This window comes from Epinephelus fuscoguttatus, linkage group LG20, assembly GCF_011397635.1.
Source record: "Epinephelus fuscoguttatus linkage group LG20, E.fuscoguttatus.final_Chr_v1".
Lineage (NCBI taxonomy): Eukaryota > Metazoa > Chordata > Actinopteri > Perciformes > Serranidae > Epinephelus > Epinephelus fuscoguttatus.
In genome coordinates, this window is record NC_064771.1 from 27365321 (window position 1) to 27392189 (window position 26869).

Genomic DNA, 26869 nt, shown 5'->3' on the forward strand with positions numbered 1-26869 from the left:
ACAAAACAGCAAACCAAAAAACTCCCCAAACAATGCTTAAATTTAAAAAAGTGCAAACTCTAAAAAGTCAACTTCAAACTTATTATTAGGAGAGAAGAGGTTCTTGCCTGCAGAGTTGCTGAGGGCGAGGGACAGACAGCCTAAGAATAGCCGAGGTGAGCATAGACACAGGGGCCCTGGCCCTTATAAGGCCTGTAACACGAAGCCCCAGAATGCTTCACTGCCGATTCACATCGCCAATATAGACCCCTCTTACTGCAACACATTCTCCCTCTCTCTTTCTCCCTCTCTCAGTGCTATCAGTTCATGCTGCTAGCACCATGTTATCCGTAATCTGTGCACTGATGTCATTCGCCTGTCGGTCTCACACGCTTTCATTCTGCTCGAGAAAAGGAAACAACACATTACCTGCTGCTGTTTCCCTGGAAACACACCCCCCCCCCCACCACCAACACACACACACACACACACACACACACACAAGGCTGATTGAGCTCTGTGTTTGTGTGTGTACGAGATTCGGAGCAATTCAATTAGCAGCCACCCACAGCTGCTGAGGTTAAGTGAACACAAACTGAGTCCGACATTGTTTCAAAGGTGGCGACAGACTTTTCTTTGAAATCATGACCTGGTTTTATAGTCGCACAAGTACACACTGTGTAACTGAGAAGTTTATGCACAGTGTGATGCTAGGCACCTGATTTTAAAGGAGCAGTGTCTAGGATTTAGATAAATTTAGCGGTGTAAAGCGGTGATGATTGTAGATTTCAACCAGCTGAATATTTCTATTCCTTCAGTGTTCTTTGTTTAGGACTTTTTTTTACCAGGAGCTGAATTATCCACAGATGTCTCCTTCTCTTCAAAACAAACAGACCCGGTGATTTAAACCAGTTAAAACACTCAATAAAGCAGTTTCACATTTTAAAAAATTGTTTGCTTTTACAACACTGCTCGTTGCGAAGGGGCCTCTAACGACACTGGCCGAAAGCAAGAACCCAAACGGACCTATCACCCGCCAGAGATTGGTTTGTCCTTTCTGGGCTACTGTAGAAACACGGCTGTGCCACATGGCAATCTCTGTAGATGCAGACCCGCTCCCTTTGTAGGTATAAACGGCTCATTCTAAGGTAAGACAAACACAGTGATTCTTATTTTTAGGCGATTGCATACAAATGAAAACTTACTTCTCATATTATATTCCATTTCAGGATTTCCCTCTAAATCCTACTCACTGGACCTCTAAAAAGATAAGAGATGGTGTTTGATCCCTGAGCAGTAAGCCGGAATATATACTTCTGCATTCAATCAACGCAATACCTACACCATAGCCTGATGTTCACCTCCCAAGAAATGTAACTACACGTCAAGGCGACGCAGACCTCCTGTCTATTTCTGTAAGCTGAAACCATTTCCCTCAGTGGAAACAAAGCTTTTATTTACTTTAATTTCACAAATAAGAAACAATAGAAAAAATAGCAAAAATAGCATTTTAAGTCTTGTGTGTGATTTATCCTGGCTTCATATGAGCAGAGGAAATCTCCACTTGTCGCTAGGCTAATTTATACAATGTAAAATGCCATAGGCTTGTGCTAAATACATTAGCATGACGTATTTGTTTGGAAAACGTGTTTAGTATAAGACAGTTGTTTTGTCAGTGAACCTTGCGAGTTGTAATGAAGCCGAATTTTGTAACGTTACCTTTGTAAAATGTTGCTGTTGTTCCTGGTTTTATATGAGTAGAAAAAAAAAGTCCTAGCCACAAGTCAGCTTCACTATAACTCGCAGCATTCACTTCTCTCTTCTCATATAAAACCAGGAACAACAGCAACATTTAACAAAGGTAACGTTACAAAATTCGGCTCCATTACAACTCACAAGGTTCACTGACAAAACAACTGTCTTATACTAAACACGTTTGCACAACAAATATAACATGCTAACGTTATTAGCACAAGCCTATGGCATTTTACATTGTATAAATTAGCCTGGCGACGAGCGGAGATTTCCTCTGCTCATATGAAGCCAGGATAAATCACACACAAGTCTTAAAATGCTATTTTTGTGGATGCGTTACTGTCTTCACAATTGATTGTTTCTTATCTGTGAAATTAAAGTAAATAAAAGCTTTGTTTCCACTGAGGGAAATGGTTTCAGTTTACAGAAATAGACAGGAGGTCTGCGTCGCTGCGACATGTAGTTACATTTCTGGGGAGGTGCACGTCAGGCTATGGCATAGGCTCTACGTCGATGCAGAGCCTATGCCATAGGTACGGCGTCAATTCAACACAGAGGTATAAATTCCACTTAAATTGTCTGTAGGTGTGAATGTAAGTGTGAATGGTTGTCTGTCTCTATGTGTCTCTGGTGACCTGTCCAGGGTGTACCCTGCCTCTCTTGTCCAACGTCAGCTGAGACAGGCTCAGGCTGAGCTGAGAGGTGGAGACTCTTACTTGTTAGGTTATAAACCTGAAGGCAGGTGGGCAGACTGATGAGTGTTCGACAGATCAAAGTCGAAGTTCAGAACACAACGCAGTTTTCTTTGTATGTGCGCTAGGACATAGGCAAACATGGCAGGGGTCAACAAAGGGAGGCAGGCAGAATGAACAGCTGTTTGTTAATGTGAAGCGAAAGCACCTGAAGGGGGCGTTTCCCTTCCAGGTGGGGGTGCTTGTGCCCTCCTCCCTGCCTCAGGTGTGATCACGTGACCTCTTGACGGGGACTTCTGAAAGCACTGAAGGGAGCAGGAAGCAAAGCAACTACATGGAAACACAACAAACAGTTTTGGAGTTAGCGAGGTAACTTCAGGGTTAACTCTGGGTTTTCAGTACTACGAAGCTGGTTCTCTTTTTTTAATAAATCACCATGGTAACTGATGCTGAACAGCTATCAGGTTAACTTCATAGTATCTGATCACAGCCTGTCAACACTCCCGACCTCTGACCAATCAGATCACTGAAGAAAACAGTGTTTATGAACAAAAGTCTGGAGTCTGAGGTAAAGAAGAGGAGCCTATATGCTGTTAGAGGTCAGTAGAGTCATTTCATTGCTCCACGGGTCTGTACTATGAAGCCAGTTCAACTTAATGACAGGCGACAGAACCATGAATGAAGGAGGCTGCTTCATATGATACGTGATGAAACAGTAGCGAAAGACAATAAAATGTCAGTGGCGTGGGATGTAAAGGACAATCTATGATCTAATAACATCATCCGAGACTTGAAACTCCTCTGAATACGTCCCATAAAACACTTTAAAGTAACACCAGACTGCTTCTGCTGCTGAAGTAAAGAGTGGAAAGGTAGTTAATGACTGCTGAGGTCTGTCTGACCTGAATGTTTCATATATAACAACAGGAGCCAGTTAACAGTTTGTGGATTACTTTATTAATAAAATATGATCTGTTTTATCCTGGCTCTCATCACACTGTGTGTCTCGTTTTATTTTGAGCTGCAGTGATGGAATCAGAGTGTAAAAGAGGACTGGAGCACACTGATTCATTTGCAGCCTTTAATTGTGCAAAGGGAGTAACGTCTCAACACCACCGTGTCTTCATCAGCATCAAAAAAGGGGGAACAACTCTGAATGACTGAATTACATTGATTTAAGGAAAGGAAACCAAATGGAGACACCTACACCCACTTACACCCTCCACTCCTACAAATCAATTACTGACTCTTACCTCTGCGGGGCGCCATGGTTCTGCAGGGACGATGATTCAGGTCAAACAGCATGCAGGATATCTGTCCGTCTCTCTGACATATTGGTTAGATATGACCTAAGCTGATCCACTCTGTTATCTGACATCAGGATGTTCCATCTAATGGGCTGGATGGATCTCATCCATTCAGGAAACTGACCTAATGATTTATGAAAATATTGGTCAGTTGATGGACAGATGATGCATTCGGAGCTGCAGTGACCACAGTCATTGTGGTGCTGCACATGAATGTGTGTGTGAATATGAGTGGAGAAAGATGGTGTTTCGATCTTTTTTTTTTGCCAAATAGATGTAGTCATGTCCAGGGCTGCCCATAAGGGGGGAAAAAGGGGAACGTTTTCTGGAGCCCATGGATGCCAGCAATAATAACCATTTGATTTTGAACAAAACATTCACTGTTGCTAATTACAATAACGAAAATAAACGTACAATACAGATCATTGCTTTAGTAAAATGTATCCTGTCTCATAATGAAAAAGAACTCTCTTCTGAAAATGGTATGAGTCATTTTTTTGGTGCGCAACCGCTGCATAAAAAGCAAAAGGCGGGCAGCCACGTGACCTCAGAAACTTACTGATTTAAACAATGACTTACCTTGCAACACCAGAACCTCCCGACACAATTTCTCTCCCAACTCGTCAAATACTAACACTTGTTCAGTGGCCCTGCACGTCAAAATATGACGCACAAGGCACCCCTCCAGAATCAGCTTTGGACGTTCAGGGACTGCGTGTCAATTTATGCCCATTACATGCATTGTGTATTTTCAAAATAAACTCCACCTTTCACAGGAAATGTACAGTTCCCACTCATTAAATGCATACTCTATTTCAAAATAAAATTAAGGGGGAAAAACCCTAAATTTTAGGGTAACTTCATCAGATTTTGGCAACAAAAGCAGATGGTTAGGTTCAGAAAAAAACATGGTTTGGCTTAAAAAAACTACGCTTGTTGGTGACATAATGCAACTTCACCTTTACCTCACATATGTCGCTAGCTTAGTATGCTACAGATACTAGCACCCTACGTTGCTATTAACACTTTCCCCACCATTGACGAGATATTCCGGCAATCCGTTTTTTCAATGTTATAAAATAGGGGGCGCTGTTACACATCTTGTGAAACAAAACAGCACTGCCGTGTCCAAAAACAAACGAAGAAAAACATCTTCTGGAAACCGTAAGAAGATGTTTACAGAAATGTAGCAGCTTGTAAACTGCACAAAAATGATGGACTCAGACTTCGACAATTCCTGCTTTGATCAACATTATGAATCTGATTTGGACGAAGAAGCAAACAAGTTTGGTGGGACGAAGCGGGATCTCCATGATGGTGACAGTGACATATGGACAAGGCGACCACAGAGACAACGGTATCGATACTGAACGTGCAAACATGTCCTGCTATACCTCAAACTGAATGTTATTGTCATTATAATTAATATATTTATTTATACAATTCAAACTGACAAATGGAAATGAGAAAAAAGAACAAAAAAAATGTTAACTTGAAATTGATTTTATACTTGAAAATGACGTTTTTTAATGAAAATGCACATTAAAGTGCGTTTAAATACAGAAGGTCTCGTCTTTAGTTGCATGTACATTCTGTTTACACATTCATAGAACAAATTATTCTGTGGATCTTGAAAGATTAGTGGATATGATCAAAAATGCTGGCTGTGGCTTCCAACTTACAAATAATAATCTGGCAGGGAAAGTGTTTAAATAACTCGACTGCCTTTTGGTTTCCCCACAGAAAACAAACAGCAGTCTCCTGGATCAAAGTCTGAAGTTTGCTCAACCCATCCCTCTCCTGTGCTACATGACCAATGTGGACTTTCTGGCTCTTTATACTACAGTAGCTGCCCAGAGCATCAAAAAATGCCGCCACACTGCTGCTGAATGTAAATCTGTATGTTGGTGTCTGACGCTGAGGGCCAGTGAACAAGGGTCCACCAACTGGGAGTGAGTCTGGGTTGGACCTGAGTTGGATCTGGAAAGAGCTTTGAGCCCATATAATCATGTAACGACTAACTTTTTTTCAGTCAGCTTAGAGAGCTGCTCCCAGCCCAGCTGAAGAGGCAAATGACAGCTCGGGCGCTAACATCACAGCTAACATCACTCGCCATCAGGTAGCCTGCGCCAGTGAGGAACAGTCATTTAACATGTATGCGCTGACATCAGTAACCCTTTCAGCTATTTCTGTTGGCGATCCTGCTCATGACCATCGAAAAACACTGTACTGCCGACAAACACACATGGTTGGGTTTAGGAAAAAAGAACTGGGTTTGGCTTTACAATCTTAAGGTACACGAACACTGCTCTCTCAGGTGAATGCCAGTGTTTGTTAGACCCATCCAACACCCCTCCTGTCCACCCTAAGTGGACTTTCACCACCTTAACTCTCGTCCTAGTCCCTTCGCGTTTTCCCCTGAGACCACTGAGCGTCATTAAACAATAACGCTGACCGGCTGCGTCACATGCCGACAGCAGCCATAAAGGACGCCTTTTTTGGTCAGTGTTTGACGCCGCAAGTCACTGCCCAAGTGCCAGATTTCGATGATTTCGGAGTGAGACTAGGTTGGTACTGCATTAATGGATATTGCACCAAATGATTAATTGAGAATATAATTATTATTAATGCAGATTAATGAATAGTGAAAGCTGTCATTAATTGCTGCCATAGTTTAATGCATGGCTAGTTCAAGACACAGAAAGATGGCCACCAGGTCTGCGAAATTTTGCAACATTTTTATTTAGAAAAATAAATAATAACAACACAAAACATTCTGTACAAAGAAAAAAAATCAACATGAAACCATCACTTCATTAAAGCAAAATTTAAATCCATATATATATATATAATATTGTGTATTTGTTTGGTCATAAAACATGTAATTTTGTACATTCATTGATGGGTGCGGCAGGACAAATGAGCAATTGTTGCCTCCTTATCTTAGATTTTCACCTTTAATGTGACTGTTTATCATTTAAAAGAACAGTTATTACAATCATAGTCAATGATGCAGCAATCGTAGGAATATCAAAGGGAACTGCAGCGTACAGGAGAAGGGGAGAAACAGAGCTTTGGAAATGAGAAGAATGTGAAAAACATAGTTGGTGTTATGTACATCCGTCTATGACGAGATCTATAATAACAACCCTGAAACCACTCTCTAGTAACAGTGAAGTCATTTAGTAAACTGTCATCTGTATATCTGAAAGTAGATATTACAGCAATGTATGGCATCAAGAGTACAGTACAGGGTCCAGTTCTTCAGTGCGGACACACACACACACACACACACACTCACACTCATATACTCATACAGTATTGGATAACATACGATAGTGTTGTGACACATTTGTGGGCTGATCTATGGTACTTCATGTCACCGGGAATGGAAAAATCATTGACGAAGAGCCAGAGGGGCAACAATCTGACTGTGTCCTCTCCTGTCCTGTCCCATGTGTGTCTCAGTACCCAGATTAAAAGTAAAATATCTGATATTAAAGCTGCATTAAGTGATTTTTTACCACTAGAGGGCAAAGTGAGTGGAATGAGCCGTCATTTCTCCTGGCTAACATGCGGTGTATTGGCAGTGTGTTGCACCGGCCCAAAATTCTGAAGAACAATTAGTCCAAAAAATATCCCAGTGGAACGAAACCACATTTCTCCAACAGCCTGTTTTCCCCAAAAACAAACAACCATCACTCCAGAGCATCATTTCTCTGAAAATACACACTCACTGCAGTTAGACAATCCAATCACCAGGAGAAATGTTTGGATTGTACTCGTCTGTAAACCACGGTTATGTTACATTTGTACATTATTTTGTAGTGGATCAAGGGGCATGAAAATACCCAGGATCATGGTCTCAAACGCCGATGGGTAATGCTGCAAAGGGTTGGTCAAAACAGCTGGCATTGGTGGCCTAAAAGCTGCCAAGAAACACTTTGAAGAGTCCATAAAAAATACCCAGGACTGGGGGCTCAAACACCACTAGGAGAGTGTATTTTCTGGCATTTGTTTTGGGGACAATGGGCTTTCTAGTCCAATGGGACTTTTTTTTTTTTTTTTGGACAGGGCCTTGGATTGTTGGTCTGTCAGAAAAATGGCACGGCACCATTTGAGACCCACGGTCTCCTGGGTCAAAGTCCTGTGTTTGTTTGACCCATCCATCCGCGGACTTTGTGGCTCTTAATACTACGTCACCTGCCTTCCTCCTTACTACGGCCACTAGAGGTCGCCGCATAACAATAAACATAAATATGGGTCGCGATAAGCTGCTTGTACAAACGCCCTATGGGGTCGTTTTGGGGGGGGGGGGGACAGTCTCAAAAATCTACACGTGTGTGCTGCCTGAATACATTTGATATGTGGGAAACACAAGTACAGGTCAAATACAAGTCAGGGTTATCGCCAGTAAGTGTAACTAAGAACAGATAGCTTCTATGTACCTGGGGGCTTTAGCCAGTGTAGCGCTACAGACGACCTCTGTGGCCGCAGACGGCTCACCTTTGGTGGGGTGTATTTCCTGGAGATTCACGTTGTTGTGTTGTCCGTCGTAGTAGCTGAGGTGTTTCAGAGCAGAGGTTTGGGGACGTGTTTTTTGCAGTGGAAAGTCTGACTTCCTGCAGCAACAGTGTTCTTGTCATCTTTCCTCCTGACAAAATCAAAGTGATGGGAGTATTTCCAGCTGCTAAGGTCAGTGTTTCCAACCAGCTTGCTGCGTTATGATGTGCGTGTGCAGCACGATGATTACAAAAATGAGTCTGCTGATGTGACTGTTGTATTTCAAGTCGGTAGTGATGTGATAACAAAAGTAACGTTGTAACGTGCTGTTTGGTTTTGGAGTAATTGTAATATTATTACTGATATTTCATCAGTAATTAGCTACACTACTTCTTACTGGAAAAAGTAATGATATTACTGTAATGTGTTACTGCCCAACACTGCCCAGTAGTCAATTGATTCTTTCCTAACATAGAAAATACTGCTTAATGCATCTTTAATATCAGTATTCATAGTTTATTCTGACATGCTCAAATAAAGTAGAAAAATCAAACAGTAGAAAGACTTTGGATTGGGTATCGAGAATTGCTTTTGAGTTGGTACTGATTTCACATCAAGACTAAGAAATTGATTAAAAAAAACATGCTTTTAGAGAGAATGGACAAAGTATGGACCTACTGCACTTCTGCCAGTGCGTGCTGTTGTTCAGGTGGCTCAGAGGAAATCTCTGCTCGTCGTTTGTTTGGGAGGGAAAGAGACCGCTGTGGATGATTCGGTTCTCACTAAGAACCTTCTGAACGTTTGGATCTTAAGATACCAGAGAAAAAGGTGAGCACAGATTACCAGGTATAGGCTAACAAGCCATCTCTGACCAAACAGCACTGGAAAAATGTAGATCTTTTAACATGAAACTGCTTAACTCAGTGTTTTTACCAGTTTAAATCACTTAGTCTGTTTGTTTTGGAGAGGGAGAGACCTCTGCGGATAATTCGGAACAATGAACACTTGAGGAATTCTAACATGGAGAAGTTTCAGTTGGTTGCCATCTGCAATGCTCACCACTAGATGCTGCTAAATCTCCCTAAATCTTACACACTGCTCCTTTAAAACATCCCATGAATGTATGGCAAAATAAACACGACTTCAATTTTACCTATTTTTAAACTCAAAAAGAATCAGACGTGCCATGTATGACAAAACGTATTTTGGTGTCCCATACTCAAATGTTATGACGACAATCTGAAAAAACAATCAATAAAACTCTAATCGATACCCAACCCTCATGATTCAACTTTCACATTATGTTTTTAAGGCTGATTTGTTGCCTCCGGCTTCGAGGTAAACCATCTTCAACCACTATGATATGTCAGAAAAACTAAAACGTGTGTGTGCAAATACGTACACAGGTATTTAAATTTACTAGCCATTCACACTCACATACACTCTGTATGCAAAGACAAATGAATAAAGGGCATGCTCTGGTCTTGACTTAGCATAACTAGCAAACAACATGCTGGCACAGAAAAGTCCCAGGGAGGGAAATACTGAAACACAGACACACGGTTACACACTGCTGTTGCACTTCTGTCCAGCTGTTTAGGGTAATGCTGTTGTCTCCAGCCTGGCTATGTCAAGGGACTCCTTGGCAACTGGGCTGTATGTTTTGGTCAATTTGAGGCTGCCATGGAAACCTGGGGGACTATGCAGTATAGACGGGCTGGAAATGGAGGTTACAACGACGGGTGATGTCTTACACGCAGTCCTTGGCCCAGACTCCTCCATCTCGTTATCCAGCTGTGTAGGTGGAGGAAGAGAGAGACAGAGAGATGTTGAGGTATTGTGACTAAGACTCCACATGTCGAATGTGAGTAGGTGGCTGGATGTTTGAAAGAAAACAATAAAAAGCAGTGAGATGGGGGTTGAGAAGAGAATGAAGTTTTATCAACTGTTGCTCTGATTTGGATCAATGCAATGTTCCTGCACTTGACCTGTGAGAGCAAGGCATGAAGCAGTCACAGCTAATCAAAGGCATTGATCGTTTGGGTTGATGAATGGCTTTACCACAGTGCCCTTGATGGAGTGGGACTGTATCACTCGGTTGACCCCGAGATCAATAGCTCTGCACTAGAGGATCAAAGTACACTAACAGAGAATGTTAAAGTAGATGGTTTTAAGGATAAGTCTGTTTTATCACCACGTTGGGCTCAGTTTTGTAATTTTGCCCAACATTTCTATCAGTTAAAATTGTATTCACCATGTTAAAGATGTAATTCAGCAATTTCGGAAATATTTGCAAACATACATACAAGTAACAATAAGTCAAGTCCAGTCCCCAGAGTAAAATGTTGCAATGTATGTCTCTGCAAACCATGCATCTTACTATATACTGACGAAAACTCTGTCTGTGTGTCTGATCCACGTTTTTCTCCTCACTGACTTGGTCAATCCATGTGAAATTTGGCACAGTGGTAGAGGGTCATGGGAGGATGCGAATGAAGCAATATTACATCAATTGGCCAAAGGGGGGCGCTATAGCAACCGACTGAAATTGCAAACTTTGAATGGGCATATCTCATGCCCCGTATGTCGTAGAGACATGAAACTTTGCACAGAGATGCCTCTCCTCATGAGGAACAAATTTGCCTCAAGAACCCATAACTTCAGGTTATATAGATTTTCTGCCATTTTGAATTTTTTGAAAAACACTTAAAATCGATCTCTTCCTAGGAAGTTTGAGCGATCTGCATGAAACTGGGTGAACATAATCTATGGACCAATATCTAAAGTTCCTTCCGAGCTGCAGACCTCTATACAAGACCAACAAGCAGCAGCGAGTCGTTGTGTTTCCAGCAGCTTTGTAGGCACTAAACCTGGGTGTTTGCATTGAATGTCAAAATACACACTAGTGGAACAACATCAGCAACATGACCGTTTATGTCCAAACTGGCTGTACATTTAATTTCTATAGAGAAGGCACTTTGCAGCCTGTACATACAACTGATTATCTCCCAGTTTTGCCTCACTTGACTTAACCAGGAGAGAGAAAAACTCAAGACAAAAATGACCAACAATAAATAAAAAGTCTATAGACCCCAGAAGCAGGTGCAAAAAGCAATATTAGGCTACACAAATTGCCTGACAATTCCTATAGAGTCAACAGCAGTACAGATATTCACCAAGGCACACAACATGGAGCTGTCCGAGCAATTTAAACTGCACAACAGCTGCAGCCACACACACATATTACAGAAAAGGAGAGACTGCACAGTTTTTATACACACTGTAGCACACACACAGAGCATTGCTTGGCAACACAGTGGTCATCTGGAAAGCTGTTGTTGTGCCCACATGTCTGAATGTTACTGTGTGAGCTTTGTGCACCACAGAGTCCTCCTCAATCTGCTCTGTGGTCAGCTTCTCTGCTGTTCATTCTTTATGCACAATTATAATATCACCAGTCCACTCAGCTTCTCTGTCCCACTGCACTCCTCAAAATTTTCCAACATGCTGAGCTAAATACACTCTCATCATCGAAAACAGTATAAAGGCTTCCTCAGACTTCCTCAGTGAAAGCAGAAGTCACCGCTGACAGATCCACCATGAGCATTTTAGCCCGAGTCAGGCTAACTATAGTCTGTGCCTGCGCTACTTTTGTGTCATTTTTGTGCCAGCTTTCAAGAGTACGGCAGCAGGTTGCGTCTGAGTTTGCTAAACTACCCTAACAAGCAACGTATAGCCTATTTACCTGAAACCCTGAGTGCAGAGCTGATCTTCTTCCAGGAGCTGTTTATAAGTGTGTAGACCTATCGTCTGTGGGACAGATGTAAAGCTCTGGGTAGCCCTGCACTAACATGATCAACTTTTCTGTGTTCATCACAGACTGATATTTACAGAAGACAGTTAAGAAATCTGTTGGCTGTGATTGGTTGTTCGTCGTCACATGATATGCAGTGCTACATTTTCACACAGTTCATCAGGACTGATTCATGTGACCTATGTTCTCACTCATAACGGATGCCGCTTGAAACGTAGAGAAGTATGATACTTGTGATAAGGGATGAGAACCGAAACCCAGTACTAAATTAGCCCCGGGGCTAAACTATCAAACTATCAAACTATCCGGCTTCATTCATTATCATCCTGCAGCCTCTCACCTGCGCTCTGTGCCGGGGCTGACCTCCTCCACATACACACACATATCCAAACACAGTTACACAAAAAGGTAGTTGGTAAACAGCCGAGCGGCCACGGTGGAAACAAAGTGAAGATAACTTGTGAAATTACTCGAGTTGACGGTAATTATTAAATGAAAAAGAACCAATAAGAGTTCTGATAAAGTACAGAATCAATAAGGAGTATCAATAAAAGTAGTAGTTTTGCTAAAATCTTAACAATACCCACCCCTTCTTGTGATAAAAATGTACTTAAAGTAAAATTAGTGACTTACTTGTACTGTGCTTGGGCTGTCACACAGCGGTGAGGTTTGTCTCGTTCTGGGTTTTTGTTTCGTGGCTTCCTGTTTTATTTTGAAAAGTAACTCTCCTCTCGTTTCAGGTCACTTGCCCTTCCTCATGTGTCACCGGTCTGATCGTCTCCCCTGATTCCTGATTGTGTCCACCTGTTCCCCATTACCCTCATGTGTCTTATAGTCTGCGTCTCCCTTTGTCCTGTGCCAGAGTGTCTCGTTCTTCCGTGCACCTCAGCCTTTTGCCACTGCCCTCGTCTCGTCCAAGTTGTGATCTCTTGTTGGTAATTCTGTATTCTTTTGCCTCTTTACGAGTGATTTTTTGTTTGATAGTTTTCTGTCTCGCAGTTTGTTTATAGCCTTTTCTTTCCTCCGTTGGAGTGATCTTATGTTTGGTAAGTTTCACAGCTCAGCCTGTAGTGTAGTTTTGTTTCATAGCTGTTTGCTTTCCTCTGTTGGAGTGATTCTTTGTTGTGCATTTTTCATAGCCTAGTTTTGTAGTGCAGTTAGATTGTAGTTTTGGTTTGCCTCCTGTGGAGTGATTTTTCTGTTGTAAACCTTTTCTCTAATCTGAGTTTCCCTCCTTTTGGAGTGGTTTTGTTTTTATTAGGAGTTTGTGTCTTTGCCTCTGTTTCGGAGTGTTGTTTTGTTTCTTTGTTAGTCTGCCAGTTTATATAGGTAATTTTTCACAGCCTATTTTCTTTTGTCACTCTGTCAAGAGCTTAAGAGTTTCAGAATAAAGCCTGTTTATCTGATCCCACTCTGCATCTGAGTCCTCCTAACCCAGGCCTGACAAGGGCAGGGTGATTTAATAACTATGTTCAATATATCAATATATTTTGAAGCAAGATACACATTAGACAACACTGTTTATATCGATATAGCGTCAAGTTGAAACATGAACAAGAGCAAGTGTGTGTTGTTACTTCCACCCCTGCAAACACGAGCTTGAAGTATTCACATTTAACTCTTGGCACGAAAAAAAAATAAGCTTGTTTCTCAAAATGTCAAACGACGTTGCTGTTAAGATCTAGGACTGTGGAAAATGTGGAAGTCGAGGAAAGGCAAGAAAAACAAGCGGTCAGACGATCACGCCAACAACATACAGTATTTAGAGAAGAAAACTAAACTGCTGTTTAATCGTTTGTGTTTTTCGCTTTGTCGAACTTTGCTCTAGTGTTTTCGTCGTGTTTCTGGATCTCAGCAATTACTTTGGAGAGTACAGTGTTATTACAACAGGAATGATGTTAAAGGGCTGACTTCCTTTCATACATACACATATGAAGTATAACACTTATGTCTATGCCACCTAATGCTGGCTTTTTCCCCCCAGAAGAAGCAGCATGAAACCTATCTGTATTACAAGTATTTCTCTGTGAAATTCAAGTCTTTCTTTTCACAACAGCAGCTCATTCAAACTTGAGTGATTGCTGCCGTACAATATTCTTTTCATTTCTGTGGAACAGTAAGTCAATATTGTCTGTGGGGTTATTCAAATCCATCTTCAGCATTTGAAATGAAGACACTGTCAAGTCAAGTCAGTGAAGGACATCCAAAGCAGCTAACACAATCAATTGACAGCAGAAACATGAGTTTGGGTGTGAAAGAACGAGAAGAGGATAAAAGGTTGAATGGGTTTTTGATTTTCCACAAGGTTTAATAAATACTGATGTCAAAGCAGCAGGAAATGAATGAAACTGGATAGGATGGAAAGCACGGGTGATCAGAGGTCAAATAAAGGACTGAAAAGAAATGCCAACCATTTCACGTCACTTACACGTTTAAAACAGTTTGTTTGGCTACAAAGAAGAACATTAAATGTGCTAGAATCATTGATCAGTGTTGGAGAATGGGTGACATGCCCCTTTAAATAGCCCTAAAGCACAGATGACCACAACACCTGGATGGGATGGATAGAAAAGGCTGGTGCTACTTTTTAAATCATGAACAAATCCTTTGAAAAGAACAACAAGGAATTTATCTTACTGACTGGACTTAAGGAGCTCTTGGAGAATACGTGTTAGTTGGATAAATTTGTTGCCAATTCTATTTTTGTTTCAATGGGATTTGTTGATTTTCTTGACACACACAAGAAACAAAAACAGATGCCACATCTACTGTACAGAGCAAGAGGTGGACGAATCGGCGGACTCTTACAGTAGCTGGCAGATGACTGGTTGGCTGCAGACTGATGTCCGACATGGAGATGTCTTCAGGCTCTGTCACAGTCTGAACAGTGCGCACACAAACACAGCCATTTAGTGTTAGTTATGATCAAAAGATTGTTTGTGCTATTTGAGCCACTTGGGTCACATTCTTACTAAAAACAGAGCAAGTCCTATTCGGGATTTGAACATGGACCTTTGAAATAAAAAAGCATTTATCTTAAAAGTATGTCACGTTGTCCCCGCCCAAAAAAACATTAAAGTAGCACAGGACTGTTGTTCTGACAAAATTCAAGACATTTCCAACCATTAATTACAGCAGGAAAATTCACCAGAAGGCAGGAAATAAAGTGTTTGATGCTCAAAGTGTCCTGATGGAGGAACCCCTAACCCCCCCACTGTACCAAAGGAACCGTTCTGTACTGTCCCCATTTTTGGTCTGCCCTCTGTTGGGGTACCTAGCACACAGATCTGGTACTAAAAGGTGGAGCTTTGAACACTTTTGCAGCAGCTGGAGTCTGAGAAAAATAATTCACTGGGCCGACTGCTGGTGACTTTTAAGGTGGAACGTTAACTTGTAATGTTACTCAATGCATGAGGTGACGACATGAATCCATCAACACACCTTAAATTTCACTGTGACAACTTTGACCATCACTTTAGTTTTTATATGACATACACTTTTAGTAATGAGTGGATCTTCAAGTGTTTATGTGTATTGATTTCGGCTGAGTTATGTGAACTGCATATATTCTAATCCTCACTCAGAGAAAAAAAAAAAAAAAGCGTAGTGGAGCGTTGTTCCTGTGGGCTCCAGCAACACTAAACCCCTGAGCTTGCCTGAGAAGGACTAAATGCACAAACCTGCTATCTTTAAATATCCCATGGAGAGAGACTCTCACTGCAGCCTGTTTTATTTTGTTCTGAAAATGTCGGCGTGCAGCCTCGTTCTGTGGACGATAATCGAGGTGCAGACTTCCATCTGTGTCACCGGTAATGAGGAAATACAGTGAGTGCTGGACGGAGCAGTGAGTGACGACAACCCCGCCCACATTTAAGAGTACTGTTTGCAGTGGAAACACTAGGGTCTAGGTACCATGTCTGAAGGGTTACTGTTGGTTCCAAAGGTGCCATACTGAAAGTGTTTGGTGGAAACAGGGTTTAAGAGTACAAACGGGTAAAAATAAATTACAGACAAAAGTAAAGGCGTATATCCTCTGCTCTGTGCAGAGACAATAGCAGATGGAGGTCAAAGAGTCCTCGACAACCAGCCGTCTGCATCTGCAACAAGTGCAGTACATTGAAACGCAGAGTCATATCATGCAAACTCTGGATTAAGTCTGAAACTCCCAGATTATTGGATTAGTCTTTAGAGCCTCAGTAATGGAGTCCTGCACGGCAGTAAGGCTGCACAGTATGTGTGTATTTGCATATAAGCATACTTGTGTTTTTTTCTGTGAAGTAAGATGATTATAGGGAGGCGGAAATGCTCCAGATGCCCCACATAGGATGACCTATCACAAGTCCCAATATTAATGTGTGTGTTTCTCCATCCTTTACACTCGCATAATGCACATCGCTTTGATACAGCTCACTATACAAGAGGATGTTTTCCTTTTTTTATAGTTGACTGTGTTTCCTGTTGGCTATCCACAATATACTAACTCGCTGAAACTCCACTTGGTACGACTTAAAAATGAGGAGCAAACTGGCCAACAAACAAGTGATCAATCATGTTTTAAAGATATTCATAATTTATCATATTAAACCACCAATAAGGAGGTAAAAACAAAAGGTGATTATTCAAGTCACCCAGCTGGCAAATGAGCCATCGATCGTGATGCATAAATAAAACAGCTGGTGGCTGTTAGCTGATGAAAGCAAGACTTCAATGCTCGGCCTAAATTAACTCTCTAATACTCTTAGACACTCAACAACTGCTGAGTCAATGGAAGTAGATGGCACTTGGCTTGTGGTGCTCAAAGAAAAAAAATTTGTTTGAAAAACTCTCCAACGATGTCTCTTCCTATAAACCATGACCCGGTTACACAAGATAATCCAGACCTTGTTGTGAGCAGTTTCATGTAGGAACTATTTTGTTTCTACTGAACACTCTCGGAATCTATCATCACACAAAAGGAAGTGTGCATCTACTCATCATAGTGTGAGATCCAAACATTAATGTGGTGACGTCCAGTGGTGCTAGGTGAGCTGACAGTAGATGCACCATTTCTTCTGAGCGGTAATACGGTTGGCGAATGTAGTTCAGTTTTGATTTAGATTTAGTTTTGATTTTGGTGTGAAATGTCCCTTAAACCTCTGCAGGGTTGCTTACACCTTGAGAGGTGCTGAGGTCACATGTGGGTTGTTGGTCCACCTGGCTGTCATGTGAAGCCCTTTTAAAAGATTGCATTATAGGGCGAAGTCCCTTCTTTATGCCGCCTTCGTGCTGCTCCCGTGTGTGATTTTAGACAGCGTGCGGGCATCTTGGATTCAAAAGAGGCGTGGCATGTAATACAATAGCATCAGCCTCTAGTGTAGCAAATAACGCATGCCTCCGCAGCGGCATAGTGGCATAACATGGCAATAACAATGATCTACCATTGCTGTTATTTGGCAGCTGATCCCGTTCTTTGCTTGGAGGGTAAAGACCTCTCATATGTCATTGTTTTTCTAATTTGTGGACATTTTCAGCCACTGTACTTCGAGTTAGCCACCAGCTGCTACCAGCTTCTTTTTAAATATCCAGGGGGTTCCTGCCGGCTGTCCCATTTACACAGATATCAGCACGGTTACTACCTCCATTCCCGGCTCAGAGGTGAGACAAATCTGCCCCCCCATTCCTCCATAGCACCTTTTATACAGAACAGCAAGGCGGCATAACGGTGTGATATTCCCGCCTTGAACAGGCAGTGTAAAAAGTGCAAGTGGCTCATCAGAGCCACATGTTGTGGCCACCTGATCCAAGCTGCTACATTCCAAAGCGAGGTGAAAAGTCAGCCGTCATACAGAAGGGGGAAACCCGATATTGTTTACATACGGAGATACTAGCCCAAATTTTTAGACGGTCTCTCCTGAAAGACATTCAAAGAGTTGCACTTGGTTGTTTACATGTAAAGTGAGTGAAGTTGTGTAAAGTATGAAAAAGAGAGTTCAAGAGAGAAGTTCAAACCCGGCGTACTTCCTCACCTCCACACAGCTGACAAATGACGGCGTGAGGTGGGTGTTAATGTCTTTTCCAGCTTCAGAGGTTTTAGAGTGGGGGGTCTCTGAAGCTATTCCACCCCCCAACTAATGCTGACAGAGCGGTAGGACAACATGTCTTACTGATGACTGAGAATCTTCACTGTTGATGTTTTAAAGTGTTTTGAAGGAACTGACAATAACCGTGATATTTAAAAATGAAACACTGATATCAAGTTACCCATTAGGTTTTCCCCCCACAGTCCAAAGACATGCAGGTTAATTGGTGACTGTGTCTCTTTAATGCCATTTTGGGTCTCTTCCTGATCGGTATGTGTTAATCTGAGTGCAGGCGAAGGCTAGGGATTGGGGCCCTGACACTTTTGGCCCCTGGGCCTGTGCCCTGTAGGCTCATTCGGTAATCCATCCATGAGTAGGGAGGTCCCTGTTGTGTCTCTCTTTCAGCTGAGGGGTCTTGGTAGTGGTGTTAAGAAAATAATGTGAAAGTCCTGCAAGGCTAGGAGCTTCTGTTTTCTCCCTGGAACCTTAACGTCTGTGACTTAATGACAGTTCAGAGTGTGAACCAGACTCCATGTGACACTGAAACACTGGGATCACAAAATCAAACCATACAGTCACAAGACCAAAACAACATGACCGCATCAGATAACACACTGAGGAATCCCGTTCATAACTGTGAGGAGTCTGGATTTTAAGAGGGCGCCAGTCAACATGACCTCATTGAGTTACCTGCCATATAATGCTGAACATAAACATGACGTCTATTGACTTTAACAGGACTCCAAAACAACATGACCTCACGTCTCAAATTTAAGAGGAGAGGGTTGAGATCGGTCTTGAAGTAATGACAAAACAGAAACAAAACTAACGTGAGAAAAGTTAAACTGAGCCCTAAAAAGACACTCTGTCTCTGTCTGATGACACCTATCTGAGACTCAGAGTAATAAAGTTAGAAATGCATGACTTTCAGATTGCATAAAGCCTCAATTTAATACATACTAGTGCACATTAAAGTATGTAAGTAATAGTATGTTGACATTAAGCAGGCCCCAGTACTCACTGTGATCTGTGAGAGGTGACATATGGCCGGGTCAGTGGGGTTGTGTGCAGCGGTTCTCTCAAACTCTCCCGTGTTGTGACCTCTCACCTTTGACCTCTGGCTGGCATGGCGCACCTGTTTCACATCGCCAGACAACTGACGAATGACGGGTGCCCGAGACGAGCAGTCCTCCTCCGTGTCTGAGAAGTGGGCCTGAGACAACACACAGATAAAATCACCCGCGCACACACACGAGACTAAAATCAGCAACTCGTAATTCAGAGCATTTGTCATTGGAAGTGTAAGACAGAGACATACCAGATTAGATATGAGGTACACTCACTGATTCGCTATCAGACAGGGAGGAGTTGCGGGGCTTGCTGGGGCCTTTGGACTCTGATTGGCTGGTGAGGGTTGATCGGCGGGTGGACTGGAAACTGCTGCTGCTGAAACGGTCTCGGCCAGTAACACACAGCAATACCCCGAGGTAGGGAATATACCTGCTGATTGCTGACCTGAGGGACAGAAACAAAGAAATATTACAGATCTATAATTCTTTTGTGCAGAGTTTGCATGTTCTCCCAGTGTCAGCGTGGGTTTTCTCCAGGTACTCCAGCTTCCTCCCACAGTCCAAAGACATGCAGGTTAATTGGTGACTCTAAATTGTCCGTAGGTGTGAATGTGAGTGTGAATGGTTGTCTGTCTCTATGTGTCAGCCCTGTGATAGTCTGGTGACATGTCCAGGATGTACCCTGCCTCTCGCCCAATGTCAGCTGGGATAGGCTCCAGCCCCCCCCGTGACCCAACAGGATAAGTGGCTGCGGAAAATGAATGAATGAATGTTGTGGTTCTTCCTGGAGTTTCCGATGGTTGTCAGGAGTCATTGTGCCTATACTTAATAATAATATTGTAGTTGCATAGTCTACAAATGACTTAAACCTCATTGTAAAGCCCATTCTACCCGTTTTGACAATACTGTACTTAATTATAGCAACACAAATAAAGTAAACTTGAATTTGACAGAAGTAAGAAAGTTGGGAAACAGCAAATTCAGCATAATGCTATTTCCACAGCATTCATTTATTCTGCTGTCTATGACACAACACATGAGCCTGCATCCTACCTGTATTTGGGGTGTGTTATGGCATATATGATGGGGTTGTGGATTGCAGATGCTTTGGCGATCACAGCAGGAACAGAGTTCATATACGGAGTCAACAAGTCTGCGTATCTGAGAGAGAAAGGAGAGATGTTGGTAAGAGGAGGACAAATGAGACAAGGAAATGAGACACATTCATGTGACAAGGGCAGTAGTGGGTGTGTTCACAACTACAAGATGAATGTAGAGACACAGGAGTGGAGCGTACAGTCACACCCACACTCATGTTATTGTATAAAGATTTTACTGACTGTTTTGATTTTACTGACTTTATGATGTAGTTGCAGGTGTAAGATCCAACTAATAATTTCATGACACATTTTTAAGCAATCCTGCCTTTTAGCTTATCCTATCAAATAAAACTACCTTGACTAAAAAATCTTGATTTTAGCTGCTTTAAAGGGGACCCTCTATGCTTTTCCTCACATTTCTTTCAGATGTTCGTATTATATGTGGCCAAAGTTTCACATAATGAGATAAAAGTGTGTAAAAGTAATCCCTGTGAACTAAGGCTTCAGACCATTCTGAATACTCTGTTTCCAATGTTTTTCTAATTACACTTGAAGACAGGCTGACAACAGATCTCTTTATGTGGTCATCTGCTCCAGGCACACTACTGCAAGTGTTTACATTACATGCACTGCTACATGTAGCTACATGCTAACAGTAAAGATACATTTTATCTAGGGTGCCAATATTGTTCATTCTTTCCCGCCTTTGGATTTGATCCTGCTGGAACATTGTTGTAAATATTTTAGTTCAGAAGCTTTTATTGGTGACACTGTTCTTTGTTACAGTCATTCCCCAGCTGCAGGTACACTGCTACATATTGCTACATGCTAACATCAGGGAAACACGTAGCTTAATCTTGTTTTCCGATGTTTTTAATTCCTCCATGATTTTGGATATTCCTCCTGACACGTCCAGTTGTGAAGATTTTGGTTTAGAAGCTTTTATTGGTGATTTTTCACAGTAGAAAGTGCCGCTTTTCTTTGTTACAGTCATTCCCCAGCAGCACGTACACTGTTACATGTAGCTTCAACATCAGGGAAATATGTAATCTTGTTTGCCGATGTTGTTAATTTCTTCCAGATTTTGAATGATATTCCTGCCGGAATATAAAGAAAGTGCCTGTAGGCTTTGTTACAGTCATTCCCCGACTCCATGTACACTGCTACATGTAGCTACATGCTATCATTAGGGAAAACATGTAATTTTGAGTATCAGAGTTGTTAATTTATTCACGCCTTTAGATTTGATCCTGCTGGAACATGTCCAGTTGTAAAGATTTTAAATTAGAAGCTTTTATTGGTGACACTATTCTTTGTTACAATCATTCTCCAGCTGCAAGTACACTGCTACATGTCGCTACATGCTAACATCAGGAAAACACGTAACCTAATGTTGTTTAACGATGTTGTTAATTTCTCCCTGATTTTGGATATTCCTGCTGTCACACGTCCAGTTGTGAAGATTTTGGTTTAGAAGCTTTTATTGGTAATTTTTCACAGTAGAAAGTGCCACTATTCTTTGTTACAGTCATTTCCCAGCAGCACGTACACTGCTACATGTAGCTTCAACATCAGGGAAATATGTGATCTTGTTTGCCAATGTTGTTAATTTCTTCCAGATTTTGAATGATATTCCTGCTGGAACATAAAGAAAGCGCCTGTAGTCTTTGCTACAGTCATTCACCGACACCGTGTACACTGCTACATGTAGCTACATGCTATCATTAGGGAAAACATGCAGAAACTGCATAAAATGAACCCAGATATATCTGACCTATGCTGGCATAGTTGTGGAGAGAGAGGGTCTTTAATGCACATTATGGCAATGTCCAGAGATAAATCAATTTTGGGTAGGAGTAAAAAATGTTTTATGTACAATATTTAATGAGGATGTATGTATATGCCCAGATGTGTGCTTGCTGGGTGTAAAAATTGAAGGAATGAAATCCGCAGTAACACATCATCTAGTAACACTGGCTTTCCTTTGTGTGAAAAGGACTATTTTGATGAATTGGAAAATAAGGAAACCAAACTGTTTTTGTTTAGATCACTGGCTAAAAGAATTCATAGAAGTGATAATGATGGAGCGTGCAGCCTCATCCCTGCAGGGATTTTATAGGGACAATGGGTTAGATGTCCTATGGACCATCATTCAAGAATATATAAATAAGAGGCATTTTGTATAAGAGTGTTTTAGCTCTTCTTATTTCATTCTTTATTTGTCTTATATTATTCATTTATCTTTTGATCTGCTGCAGGGAAAGCCTAGTACATATAATGTTTTCTGAACATGCTTATGCTTCCGGCTGTACATCATTTAATTTTGATAACATTTTGAGCATTTGGAGATAATTATATGCACCCCTAGCCATTCTCTAAAAATCTCTGACTGTATTGTCCTTGTTCTGTTGTTTTATTGTATTGTCTGTTTTTGTTTGTTGTCTAATATTGTCTTTGTCTAGCAATGTCTTTGTTTGGTAATGTCCTTGTCTTGTAATTTAAAAATAAATAAATTTATTCACACCTTCGGATTTGTTCCTGCTGTCACATGTCAAGTTGTGAAGATTTTGGTTTAGAAGCTTTTATTGGTGACACTATTCTTTGTCATTCTGCAGCTGCATGTACACTGCTACGTGTCGCTACATGCTAACATCAGGAAAACTTGTAGCCTAATCTTGTGTGCAGATGTTGTCAATTTCTCCCTTATTTCTGTCTAGTTGTGAAGATTTTGGTTTGGAAACTTTTAACTGAGGACTTGGCTTCCTTTGGAGGAGGGTTAGAGGGACAGGTGCTTAAACAGAGCATCTCGGAAAAGTGTGAATACAGGTGTTCCAGCACAGACAGCATGAGGACAATAAAGTGTTTTTTGAATATTCAAGCACATAAACACATTCTGGTAGAAACCAGAAATACAATTATGAACCTGAAAATAAGCTTAACAGGTCTTTAACTGAGATCCATGTTCATGTGTATGGCTCCAGAATCGTCACTGCTGCTTGGATGCTTTGCCCTTCCTAATGAGCTGACTTGTTTTCCTGACATAACTGTATAAAACATTTCTTCTAAATGTGTCTAAACCAAAACTAATGTCCCACCTTTCAGGCAGCATGTGGTTTCAGTTCACTCACAGAGCCTTGAAGCTTGTTTGAGATAACTGCAGATAATTCCTTCAATGCAAACATTATGTTTAAACTGAACACAAAGTATATTTTTGTCTTGCTTTTGTCTTGCATTGTTGAACCTACCACCATCACAACCTCTGCCTGCTTAAAGTAAAACAGTTTTAATACCATAATTAACCTTAAACTATCAGTACTGCTTTATTATGTGAACCATATCTCCCCTAAACATATCACCTCGCCGGTTTTCATTTTTTACTGAGATGTTTTGACATTACTAGACAGTAAAAAAATGTCTTTTTAGCGGCCACTGACAAAGCACACACACATACACATGCACACCTACCCAGCGAATGCGGTGAGGGCCGTGCAGGAGTAAGGGGCCCAGGAGATGACAAATAGCAGAATGACGATGAGTGCAATCTTGGCCATCTTCCATTCACTCTTCATCTTATGAAACCTCTTTGCAGAGTCTCTGGTTCCCTGACTGTTGATCTTTGCTATCGCTCTGTCAAACATAGACACACTCAACATAGTTATGAAACCTTTTTTTTCTTCTTTTAGTTTCAATATAATTTGTAATTTTAGATCAAGTTTGGCATTTCAAGATTTTATTGTGTTTTTCTTTTCGGTTAATTCATTTTGAAGGCTAAGTTAAATGACATAGACATCATGTATTGTACTTGTGCGCACACACAGGAAGGCGGTATTACTGTTCAGACTGAACAAAGCATTAGTAGAAATCAAAAGAGAAACCCTGACACATTGTTAATCAACATCACCAACAACAGACACACAACACTCACGTCTTCATCAATACATGTGTGTGTTTTAAGCGTAAACAAGATGGGAGCATGACTGAATGTAAACAGTGTGTGTGTGTGTGTGTGCATGTACCAACCGCGTCGTGTGTCTGATAGCTCTGAAGATGCGGCAGTAGCTGAAGATGATGATGAAGAGAGGGATGAAGAAGACGAAGGTAAAGAGCAGCATGGTGTAGGAGCGGACAGACGGGGTAAACGTCATGTAGTCCCAGGAACAAGACGTCATCAGACCCTCTGGGACATATGCACCTGAGGGAGAGCATACACACTTTAGCAATTCCTTCCCATGCCATGAAGTCAGACGAGTCTTTCTGTCACTTCCTGTAATGTATAACTTCCTGCTTCTTCCTCGTCTGAAAGACCTTGAACTACTTTCCATTGTACCTCCTTTGACAGTCCACTTGTCAAGCTATATCATATTGTTAGATCACAATGATGGGAACGAAGGAACGAATTAAGGAATTATTTCATTAGTACTCTGCCATAAACTGAAGTGCTGGACAAATTAAAATGTTGCTCAGCTGGTGGCGCTACATAGAAATTAAGGGAAACACCATAATCGTTAGGATTCATCCCCCAGGGACCATGACTGTCTCAACCAAATGTTATGGACATGTATCCAGTAGCTGTTGATGTCACTCTGAACCAAAGTGTTGGCTGACTGACCAACTGACATTGCAGTCCCAGAGCGATGCTGTTAGCATTGCTAATACATACCAGCAGCTGATCGTTTGACTAAATCTGTATAGTGCAAATGTATCCTCATATATGTGACACCACTTGTCAAGCTCAGGCTAATAAATGACTGAGGGACCTGAGTGGCCCACATGCAAAATCCATCACAGAAAGCAGTTGGAGTTCTCTCTAGTTGTTTCTGCTGAGGAAACTTACACTTAGCATTTGGCATTCACACCACAGGCTTCTCCTATATGGGACTGCATCCATTATTTCACACAGAGCTCAGGAGGATAATACACACACACACACACACACACACACACACACACACACACACATGCAAACATACACACATAAAAGACACTACTTTGTATTCACTTCCACATAAGAGCACAACTAAACATACACATGCACTCACAACAATTTCTAAATATCGTATAGCAGCAGACTTTCCTTCCTTTTCTCCAGACAAGGAAGGAAGCCATAAGTCACTTTTATTACGTGTTGTGTTAAGTTGTTGTGGCAGTTTAGGCTCCAAACCCTAAGAGAATTTTTAGAAGAAAAAACAGCCACGGCAACACAGTTGATTCAGGGTGGCAGAACATACACAAGGGCTACCTGTGTATGGTTCCAACGGACATCAAGTTTCTCTCTGAATCAATTTAAAATACGTCCGACCTTCTAAACTCATGGTCCAGTCTTTATATTCAGCCCTCCTCCATGTACGCTAAACAGAAATTTAAATTTAAACGCTACTATTTTTCACAGCTTTGATTTAGAGATCCAAGGCTTTATTTCAGAAACTCAATAGATGTAGTTCTCACAAATTTTGCTCACAAATTTGTCATAATCGTGTTAGTGAGCACTTCTCCTTTTCCAAGATAATTTTGGGATGGTCACAATAAAAGGCCACTCTATAATGCGCAGTTTGATCACAACACAATACCACAGACGTTGTAGTTTTTGTGGGAGCGTGCCATTGGCATGCTGACTGCAGGAATGTCCACCAGAGCTGTTGCCTATGAACTGAATGTTCATTTCATGACCATAAGACGTCTCCAGTGTTGTTTCCCTGAATTTGGCAGTACATCCAAGCAGCCTCACAGCCGGCAATGACCACATTTGCAAACAGTCTGGTCGCATTACTGTTTAAAAAAAAATATCAATTAACCTTGTCTTGTTATACAATATACAGTAGAAATCACTTACAGTGATCATGTCCGTGTCAAAGTGAATTATTATCATAACCAATTTTTCTTTATTTCCCAAGCAGATCACCATCTAATTGGCATTTGTATATTTATTACATTAACATAAAGTAATGAACAGACAGTTCTGTTAACTAAATTTTATTGACTGTACAGCTGTTTGATTATGGGGGCATGACATGACCAGGCATTTTCAATCCACTTGACGATGGCAACTTCAACCACAGGTGCTCTCCCTGTACACATACTTTTCTGTCTCCAACACTAACAGCCATAAGCGTCAAGGAGATTCCTCTTTTTGTTGAGAGAAAATTACTTCCTTTTTTCCCGTCATGATTTTAATGTGAATGCACCAGCCTCAGGTAGCCAGCTGGAGGCAGACAGGTTATAGCGAGGCAAAGTATCATGGTGGGAGTAAGGTAAAAAAAAAAAAAAAAAAAAGAAAGAAAGAAAGAAAGAAAGAAAGAAAGAAAATCCCCAAAAAATCAGTAAATGAAAAAATTTTAAAAAAAAAAAAAAAAAAAAAAAAAAAAAGTGAAAAAAAAAAGTCATGCATGAAAAGACTCCAAATGAACACAGAGAACAGACTATTTGATAACTACAAGCAAATTATTTAAACAGCATTTGTATAGTAAAGATTCCATATAGACAGTTAATCTCTATAACCTTTATCACTATAAACGGTTTCCACTGTAATACATTATATTACATGCAGTGGAGTCTACTGAGATAGTAGAGGCCATTTATGGAAAACAGATTTG

The 26869-nt window shown here is 41.2% G+C and overlaps 1 protein-coding gene across 3 annotated transcripts in view; it reads right to left on the reverse strand.

Moving 5' to 3' along the window:
• Positions 1–8662: 8662 nt before the first annotated feature.
• Positions 8663–26869, reverse strand: part of LOC125881105 (melanopsin-A-like) — a 30977-nt gene continuing 12770 nt past the window's right edge. The window contains exons 5-11 of one of the 3 annotated variants that reach the window (XM_049564100.1): positions 24300–24471; positions 23745–23906; positions 20233–20340; positions 19453–19624; positions 19131–19322; positions 14859–14930; positions 8663–10030 (exon numbers count right to left, since the gene is read on the reverse strand). In XM_049564100.1, coding sequence (XP_049420057.1) covers positions 9833–10030; positions 14859–14930; positions 19131–19322; positions 19453–19624; positions 20233–20340; positions 23745–23906; positions 24300–24471 — 1076 coding nt within the window. In that variant the 3' untranslated portion in view covers positions 8663–9832. The remainder of the gene's footprint in view (positions 10031–14858; positions 14931–19130; positions 19323–19452; positions 19625–20232; positions 20341–23744; positions 23907–24299; positions 24472–26869) is intronic. The other 2 variants (XM_049564102.1, XM_049564101.1) reach the window with 2 other exon arrangements.